Raw genomic sequence first — 10,198 nt, forward strand, 5'->3', positions numbered from 1 at the left:
TAGCACATGCGATCAAGATGCACGGAGTCGTACGTGCGACGGAGCCCAAGCAATTAGGGATCGATGCAGCATCGGCTCTGATCCGTCGAGCAGTCAGAAACAAATACGCATCATATCATATGCATGAATATAATGCATCATATCGTACGCATGAATTAATGCTGGTTAATTTGTTAGGACTACGCCGTATAAGACGGGTTGTCTGTTGCGACATACGAATATATCGAGCTAAAAGCCTAAAACGAAGCCAGCGAAACGAAGAAGCCGATATATATCTGGCTAGCTAGGCCGCACGCAAGTGGCCGAGCGAGTGGGCGTCGGATGGACATCGCCGGCGCGGGCGGCGCTACCGTGGCGTCGGCGGGGGGATGGAAGGCGCCGGCGTCGATGGTGCTGGTGCAGCTGTTCATCACCGGGATGATCCTGCTGTCGAAGATGTCCATCGGCGACGGCATGTTCATCTTCGCGCTGCTCGCCTACCGCAGCGTCTTCGGCGCCGCCTTCATCCTTCCCTTTGCGCTCATCTTCGAGAGGTACGTATTTTTCTCTTTCTATCTGTTTATTTTAGGTTTTAACTCTTCTGTTCTACCGGGCCGCAATCAGTGGAATAGCTTTTAACGTTTTTTGAATAAAAGAAGTCGATGCATTTATATAAAAATTTTGATCTATTACTAGACATGTTAAATGTTATATACAATTTTGCATATTTACATCCAAAATTTAAATAACAGCAAATAAAAGAAAGTAGGGATATGAAAAGTATTAGTTGACCGTACAAATTTTGAACTTGCACGAAAAGTATTTTTCAGCATCAATAGAAAAAATAATGTGACGCAATGGATAACCATGCGAATCACCAGCAAGGAGTACATGCAGAGTTCAGGATTAAAGAAAAATCATGGGTATGCATGCATTGTAAAAATCAGGTGTCATGATGAAAATATAATTTGGTCTTGTTTATCTGGTTTTGTGTAGAGGGAAGTGGAAAAACATGGATTGGTCCGCACTCGCATGGATCTTTTTCAACGCCTTCATCGGGTACGTGCGTCTCTGAAGCTTGCTTCAGGCTCAGTCAAGTTGACCATAATGTACTCCCTTCCCCGTTTATAAATAGATGGGGCTATTGACTTTTGAACATATGATTCGAAAAATTATTTGTCTTAAAGATTTACGGCAAATATGGTTTATATTACCCTTGCTTCATGTACCTTGAATAGCAAAACACATAACCACAAAAAATGATAATTACATAGTTTTAATAAGACGACAGCATATTTAAAATCAAAGGAAGTATTTATCATTTATAGATACCCTCATCTTTTCGCTTATTTCTTATATAAACCAAAACTTAAATTTTCAGTATTTTGAGGTTTTTCATCGTAATTTATATTTAGTAAATGGTTTAATATGACTAAGAACACGTTATAAAAGTTTTTCCCCAAAATTGTATTTTAATCATTAATAAGCTATTTCACTTATACTTATTAAAAAAATCTATTAAGAGCAAGTTTAATATTAGAGCCAGCTTATCAGCTGTAAGCTCACATTAGAGTCAATATAATGTTGATTTCAACTTTTATCTTTTATCTCTTTCTCCCATCTATGCATTTAATGCATTTTCTATAAAGCTAGCTCTTTACTTAGAGTCTACCCGATATGTTTTTCAATCCCTCTCCTCCACCACATTAGGTTATAGCCAGCTTATACCCTTCCCCATCTTTTCATTTATGATTATGCTCATAGACCAAAATTTAAATATTCAACTTTAAAATTAGAGTTGATTTTGGGGCTTATACTCCCCAGCTAATATGCTTTTTCATAATAGTTGATTTTCGTCGTTGCTTTTAGATTGCTAAAAATACATATATAAAAGGTTTTTCATAAATTAATTTTCCTTTTAAATATGCGGTTTGGATTTTTGTTTGAAAACAAACGAAACGATGAACCCATTATAGCCTAATATTATACTTTCTGTCAATTCGATGGTGAGTACATATATTAGAGTTCCATACGGATTCGTTTACTACTACCCTTCCTACCATATTTTAGTTATATCAAATACTATATAGTGTATATGGTACTGTTTGTAATGCACTAGTTTTAAATTCCCAAAAGAATAATAAAAATATATCAAAGTTTGATTTTTTTTTTGTATGTTCAAAATTATTGAAAATTCAATTAATAAATATTTTCAATAGTTCTTATATTTGTGTCAAGAAAGCTTAATTCGTTCAAAAATCTATCCTAATCCAAATTTGTCAAATTTATGACCAAAACTAAATCACCGTTTGACATCGGCCTATCAATAGCCATCTAGAATACATATTGGGGACCAAGCATTTAAATAGCTGTATTACAATTTGATATGCTAATTTTATTGTTTCCATGTATCTTCTCTATCTCTTTTGCACAATACTCTCTCAGTGTTTTTATTTTACATCATTGATTTTTAGATCTTACCGTTGATCATTTGTTTTATTCAAATTTTTTGTGCAAATATGCAAAACTATAAGTCATACTTAAAGTTTCTTTACTAACAAAATAATTATTACTTATATACATGTTAGAATAAGTTGAATGATCTTAGAAGTCAACAACATCAAATATAAAAAGGGGTGGAACACTATGTTTAGCCATTCTGCTTGTGTAATCCTTTCAGGCTATTAGTGATGGAATGGACTGTTATATACAAATAACATAGTTGACAGCCAATATATCTCTATAGACATACAATTGCGTATCCAATTTTAATGATCCTTCCTTATATATTTTCTTTTCACTTTGTCCACATCGCACACTACCCATCGCTCCTATCCCATGCAATGCCTTTATACCCTTTTTGCAAATATATCATCTGAGCATAAGAATATATACATCATATTTGGTGTCTTATAGAGCCGTCCAATAACCAGATTGTGAGTGTGAATATTAATTAAAGAACAAAAAAAAAATGATGTGGGGATGGAATTAGTCTACTTAGTATAAAAGAGGAGTCAAAATCAGGTATAATTTTGTAAATACTAATTTGTATTTAAAATTGGTAAATAAGGAAACATTTTACTAAAATAAAAATTTGAATTGAAGTCAAATATCCATCTGTGCCTTTAAATCGAGAATTTGGAAAATATTAGATGAAGTAAATGTATTGGTCAAATATATGGAGATAATGGATAAACTGTGTTAAAAAACTGATGTGAAAATTTAAGAGAAGAAAAAAATACCAAGTTGAACTGTGGATTCTCTTGTTGCAAACCAAGGTCTGTTATTGCATTGAAGAAGCTGACGAGGGCGAGTGTTTTATTGTAGAGTTGTAGTGCAACCTGTATTTTGCTTGCATGTAAATACAAAAAGCATACGCCACAAAAGACTGCAAATAATGTTTCTATACCTATAATTTATGCTCCACCTATTTTGATTTGTTTTATAACATCCTTTTCACTTCTTATTTTGAGCGTCAAAACGAACAAAAAGCACTGTACGTAAAACAAAATTAGCATATCACAGCTAGAAGAACAGAAAAATACATGAACATAGCGTTGTTAAAAGGTGCTCACGGCTTGGTTCCTAACTTTTTCAGCAAAAAAAAAAACTACAATTGGTTACTTGCTTGTCGACAAGATTCATTTAACTATCCTATCGAAGTCATTGTTGGACTCGTTGCTATCTATTTGCATTTCGGATATATACGTTGAATAATAATTTACATTAAACAGCATAATAAACATTAAAGCAGGTTGATGATGATATTTTTCTTAATCCTATGTGATGTGGCAATTCTGTCAAAATAGTTATATCAAAGCATAGAAAACTAACTATACGTTTATTCACTAATTTGGTGTCAGTCTGTGTTATCTGTATGCCTATAACACAAGCCAACATAAGTGGTACACATGCACTTGATTTGATACAAGTTGATGTTACAGAATGCCTCAAAACTAACTAGATGCTCCCACAATAAAAATGAGTCCAGCTTGCATATATATAAACATATTTGCAACTTGTGGGTGTATACAAATAAATAGTTGTCAAAGGTCAGATCAATGCATGCATGCCAGTATATATATGAATACAGACCATTTGCCTGGTCAAAGCTGTTGTGTTAAAAAAAAACATGGCATGCAGTCAGATACTAATTTGCAGGTGCCAATGCCAATTCGATGAAAGATACAGCTACATGGATCGCACCACCAATTTGATATACCTGACCAAACAACTGATTGCTCGATGAGGGAATAATATTAATTATCTGAGATATATTATTTTCTGATTTTCTTCTCATGTGCAAAAAGTGCAGGTATGCCGTACCAATGAGCTTATACTACTTTGGCCTCAAGGATACCACTCCATCCTACGCTGTTATCTTTATAAACATAATTCCCCTATTCACCTTCATCCTGTCACTTATATTTAGGTAAGAGTTCCACTTACATGGTTTCTTTTGTGCAAAAATAAAAAATAAAAAAGAGATCACATGGAAAAAATCAATCCTTTTGCAATTATGTTCCATCTTCCTGAAAAACCATATGTATGAACATGATAGGATGGAGAAATTCAAAATTAGAAGCATGGTTGGAGTACTGAAGATGACAGGTGTTTTGCTCTCTGTTGGAGGCACAATGCTTGTCTGCCTTTACAAAGGAAAGTCACTGCATCTCTGGAATTCCATATTGCAGCATCAAACGGAACAGCAGAGAAAGTCTGGAAACAATCAGCTAAGAGGAACTATTTTTTTGGTAGGAAGCAGCTTCACCTTTGCTTGTTGGTATCTTGTTCAGGTAATAATCAGCATCTTTGTAATATATATATCATGACATCTTATAAATTTTATCAAATATCATCGCATCTTATAAATTGTTCTCACAGGCAAAGATTCTCAAAGTATATCCATATAAATATTGGTCTTCCATGGTAACATGCATACTGGGAGGAGTTCAAACAGCATTTGTTGGAGTCATATTAAGGAGGGACAAGAGTGCATGGAAGCTAGGATGGGATCTTAACCTTGTTACTATTGTCTACTCAGTATGCCTTCAAACCTCCCTAACCCTTGAGATTTTTTTAACAATAAGCTACAACAAGAAAGTATTTCTCTAAAAAAACAATCCGTTTTTTGTTGTGCCCATTGAACCTTAGATGAAGAAATATATTTGTTGTCACGCCCCAACCCTAGGAACCCTCCTAGGTCGGGCCTGTGCTCTAGGAGATCAAGACTTCCCTCACACAACCAACACACATGTCTTTTCTGCGCACTTTGTCCTCACTCATGCGCACCCGAGAAATGACTTTCCGGTCGGTCACCCATCCCAAGATTGCAGGCCAAGCACACTTAACCTTGGAGTTCTCTTGAGATAAGCTTTCGGAAAAGAAGTTGCAACTTATTGGTATGAGTATCTATCAAATCCTATTAAGCCTTGGGCTGGGATGTTACATACACCCACCCTCAAAGGACCCAACGTCCTCGTCGGTCCAACATACCCACACTTGGGCAAACAACCAGGAACGTTCTCCTCTTGGCCACGTCCGTGTGTCCAGGTCCGGCCCATGTGCCATGCCATGTCCCCGCAGGGCCCACGCGCGCGCGCCATGCGCAACATGCGCGCGCCCCTGCGCCCACACGTGTCTTTTCTGCGCACTTTGTGCTCACTCATACGCACCCGAGAAATGACGCACCACACGTCTTTTCTGCGCACTTTGTGCTCACTCATACGTACCGAGAAATGACTTTTCGGTCGGTCATCCATCCCAAGATTGCTCCAGGCCAAACATACTTAACCTTGGAGTTCTCTTGAGATAAGCTTCTGGAAAAGAAGTTGCAACTTGTTGGTATGAGTATCTATCAAATCCTATTAAGCCTTGGGCTGAGATGTTACATTTGTATAGGACAATGCGTTTTGTATTTTTGTGGTGCCTACTGAAACTTGCGTTAGACTAGCTAACAAACTTCGATATATAATATAATTTTGGAGGAAGGATGAATTTAAAAAAAATCTATTATGACAAACTATTCTGAAGAAATTGATGTGAAACTATTCTGGTGCAGGGAGCATTTGCAACAGCCGGGAAATATAGTTTGAATTCATGGGCAGTTGCTAAGCGAGGCCCAGCCTATCCCCCAATGTTCAACCCATTATCAGTGGTCTTCACTGTTGTCCTGGGCTCACTCCTGTTGGGGGATGACCTTACGGTTGGAAGGTCAGTTGTTTTTATTTGTATCTATTATTCTTTTTCAGTATTAGTGTGTCAAATGCTTTCCTTTTCCAAACTGCTTGTCGTCAAATTTACATAGCAGAAAAGGGCAAACTTTCCAAATTGTCTTTGCATATTTTAAGAAATATGAAGCATAACCACATGAAAAACAAAATGGATAGAGCATACACTGCTAGCAACTTGTTCTTTCTTGATTCCATTTTTGTTTTAAACAAATCAAGCACGCAAAACAGAATATGGATGACTGAGAAATTTTCAGATACCACATAACAAGAGTTTTTTTTTACACAACCACAATAATTATTGTACTAAAGATTTTACAAAATCACACTCCTAGAATGCCCCACGCGTTTGAGAATGTTCAACATTCAAATCAAAAATGGGTACAACAACTGCCAAAATTTCTAATAGTGTGGTTTAATGAAAATTATGATATAATAATTATGGTTTTGTGAATTCTAATTATGGTTATTAATAGTGCGGCTTTATGCAAAATATAACTATGGTTATTAATAGTGGCAAAGCATATATGATTTTCTACTCTTAAACCATAAAACATGTGGTTTTGTGAAACATAATATTATTCTTTTCTAGTTCTTGGAACATTATGATGTGCATAAGGAGCAGAATTTAATTTTTAACCATAAGCATTGTTCGATTGAATTATTCTTTTACACTCAATGTGCAGTCTCATAGGCACAGCAATGGTGATTCTTGGGCTGTATATTTTTCTTTGGGCCAAAGCATGAGAAGTACCCAGGAAGTAAACATACTATGTTCTGCAAGATGTTCTCGTAGCTACAGAATACATAGGAGTTGTATATCTACATAATGAGATGTATACAGTTCTGATACATAATTGTAGACACATTATACTCAAGGATGAGAGCTCATTGTTTGTTTATTTTTTATTAAAGAAAACTACAATATTTCAGAACACCACTGAAAGAAAGGATTTTATTACAGTACCTTTGGATGCATATGAGCCATCCATAGAGTTAGATTCAACGAATAAGATTTAATCTTACTACATGTTCTAATGGGTGTAGTATGAGCAGTAGAAGAGTAATTTTGGAAAAAAAATAATATATGGTATTATTATAAATTTGTGCTGTTGTAAGGTTTTGTTCGTAATCCCTCACGGGCCATTAAGCCTAGCCCAGAATTGGTTTGGAGCTAACCATACCTCATGTTCTTCATCGACGTTGGTGTGATCGATGATCCTAAACAATAATCGTGTCTTGACGAGATCTCTGTGATGTTTGGATTTGTTCTTCGCTGTAACTTAATTAAGGATGGATGATATGCTTATTTGTTTACTTCGTGAATTAAATAGCAGAGTATTTTTTTCTAAAACAATTGACCATAGAGATCAAAGCGACACCCACACTCAACAAATTCCATTGCTGTTGGAATTATTCAGGGGTTGGCATGTTCGTGTAAGAATAGATCTCCACCTTTTGAGCCCAACGGCCCAAGAGGGGTCTTGATCGCACCCTGGTCGGGGGGTGTCCAGCCCAATAGGCACGGAAAACCAAGTTCGTCACCGCCACAACTCCAACCCACAAAACCCTAACCGATCTAGGGGAGCGCAGCAAGTGACGGGAATCGCCACGCCGCACCTCAACCTCTCCAGAACCACCAAGAGCTCGCCGGGACTTCACCGACCACCGCCGCTGCCGTCAGCCCCAAGCCGAGATCGACGATGATGACCGGTTCCTCCTCCGCAAGCGATTCCACTGGTCCGTACCCCAAACCCTAATTCCTTTTACTACACGTGCAAATGTTGTAGTTCTACCATGCCAATAGAGTACCCGATCAATGGTAAACCTAGGTGATCCCAAATAGAACACTAATAGTTCGGAACTGGAGATGGTTGTGTCTGATCGAGTTAGGCCTAGTGAACCTGCCCGCTTTGCCTCCATGAGATTAGGAGCACAAGACTAGACTAAAATACCCTTCCATATTACCGAGAAAAGTCCAAAATATCCACCATAAGTAACGGTTAGATTTGATCATACTACACTACTTACCATCCCAGTGGAAGGTACTGTAGAAGGTCCCAAAAGAAAATATTGGTGATCAATTCCCATGTCATCTTACAACTATCTTGATGCCTCTAAAAGGAAATGCTGTGGATCACAAGTACCACAACCTTTGAACCTAGTTCTTCCTCTTAAGCGCTCTTTGGATCACAAGAAGAGGCAATATTTTGGCAGGGGTTCAGAAACAATACAGAGAGCATTGCAAAACATTGGTCAAATTCACAAATAAATATTTTGATAGCTAGGTTACCCAAAACATTGAAATTGGATCAGATGATCGTACAAATTCGATTATAAGATGGAATTTAAGAAAATGGTGGACAGTCGAGGCGATGGCGCCACCATCTTGTTGGAACTACAAAGGGTCAAAGCCACCACATGTAGTCATCATGGCACTTTGTTCATCAAGGGCATGTCCCCATTTCTATTAACAGAATTGTTTGATGATTAAAAAAACAAACAGTTGATGCAAACCTAGTGTCACACCATTTTTCGAATAATAGTATGCATTAAATCTTGGTCCAAGATCAGCCTGAGTACACACTATGACAATTTCGTAAAGATCCATCATCTTGAATAAAAAAAAAACATAGTCCTAACAACATAGTGAAAAACAAATCTAATACAAATTTTTAGATAAGCGGCGACATCGGCACAGCACCACAGCACCACAAGCACCACAGGCAGCACAGCACCACAAGTAACAACTCGCCTAATCTCCGAATGACTCCTGGTTGCACACACCTTTGACTTCTTGGGAAACAAGGGAAAGAGCAAGGCTAAGTACAACCACTGTACTCATCAAGCCACCAACAAATACAAACAAAATGCTTAAGGTTGTATAAAAAATAGGGTTAAAGGTTCACTTTTGCAAAAACAACGGTTAAAAACAATATCAAACGGTTATCGGAGGTACGCAACTCCATCCCATACATTAAGGATTACGTGGTCATTGCCGCCTTTCACAAAGGCGTGAGAGATGATGAGTCATTCATCGCTAAGTTCACAAGGAAGGAGCCGACTACTATCAAAGATCTCTTTGACATGGCCAATTCTTACGCGACTGCTGCTGACGTCGTGCCGGCCTCAAGGAGAGGCAAGCAAGAGGACAAGTCAGAACCCTCTGACAAAGGGAAAGAAAAGGAGCACCAGAAGGACTCAGACAAGCAGAAACGCAAGCCAGAAGATATGGTCACTATGGTCGACCGACAGTCGATCCAGTGCCCCTACCACCCCAAGTCTTCCCACCTGGCCAAATATTGCTTTGTTATGTGTCATTACGTAGAACAGCTTAGCAAGGGCCAGTCGGGCATGGCCGGGCCAAGCAAAGCTAAGTCCACCGACAAGAAAGACGATGACTTCTAGGACCCACAAGCCGAGGTGACTTCGAGGGAGATAAACACTACAACAGTGGACGTCCCCCAATACATGTGTTGATCGGAGGTCCCGATCAGGTTCGACCGCTCGGATCATCCTGACCGAGTGGCCCACCTGGGGCGGTACCCACTGGTATTGGCCCCAGTCATCAAGAGCATCAAGTTGAATCGGGTGCTCATTGACGGAGGTAGCACCCTCAACATCGTCTTCGCCAAAACACTCGATGACATGAAGATCCCGAGATCTGAGCTATGCCTGAGGAATGCGCGCTTTCACGGAGTCATCCCCGGGTTGTCGGCAACACCACTCGGACAGATCACTCATCTGTTAACCTTCGGATCAAAGGATAACTATCGAACAGAGAACATCTGCTTTCAAGTCGCCGACTTCGAAACAGCATGCCACGCCATTATTGGTAAACCTACGATGGCGAAGTTCATATGGACCCCACATTACACCTACTTTATGGTCAAGATGCCTGGACCCCACGAAGTCATCACTCTACGCAGCGACATTAATCATGCATTCGATTGCGAAGCCAAAAGCTATGAGATCGCCCAACACCCTGT

At 38.6% G+C, this 10,198-nt stretch overlaps 1 protein-coding gene across 1 annotated transcript; it reads left to right on the forward strand.

The window, feature by feature from the left end:
- Nucleotides 1–200: 200 nt before the first annotated feature.
- Nucleotides 201–7,267, forward strand: LOC102709959 (WAT1-related protein At5g64700-like). Its single transcript, XM_015841775.2, has 7 exons — nucleotides 201–533; nucleotides 976–1,038; nucleotides 4,295–4,411; nucleotides 4,541–4,775; nucleotides 4,864–5,022; nucleotides 6,041–6,192; nucleotides 6,896–7,267. The coding sequence occupies exons 1-7, from the start codon at nucleotides 322–324 to the stop codon at nucleotides 6,954–6,956; spliced, it is 999 nt and encodes a 332-aa protein (XP_015697261.1). The 5' UTR covers nucleotides 201–321; the 3' UTR covers nucleotides 6,957–7,267.
- Nucleotides 7,268–10,198: the final 2,931 nt, after the last annotated feature.

The sequence above is a fragment of the Oryza brachyantha genome, chromosome 10 (assembly GCF_000231095.2).
Source record: "Oryza brachyantha chromosome 10, ObraRS2, whole genome shotgun sequence".
NCBI lineage: Eukaryota > Viridiplantae > Streptophyta > Magnoliopsida > Poales > Poaceae > Oryza > Oryza brachyantha.

Excerpts from the sequence above, each read along its gene's own strand:
- LOC102709959 (XM_015841775.2), top strand. The coding sequence starts at position 322 with ATGGACATCGCCGGCGCGGGCGGCGCTACCGTGGCGTCGGCGGGGGGA. Across the intron at positions 534-975 it reads TTTGCGCTCATCTTCGAGAG|AGGGAAGTGGAAAAACATGG; the intron begins GTACGTATTTTT and ends GGTTTTGTGTAG. Across the intron at positions 4,776-4,863 it reads CTTGTTGGTATCTTGTTCAG|GCAAAGATTCTCAAAGTATA; the intron begins GTAATAATCAGC and ends TTGTTCTCACAG.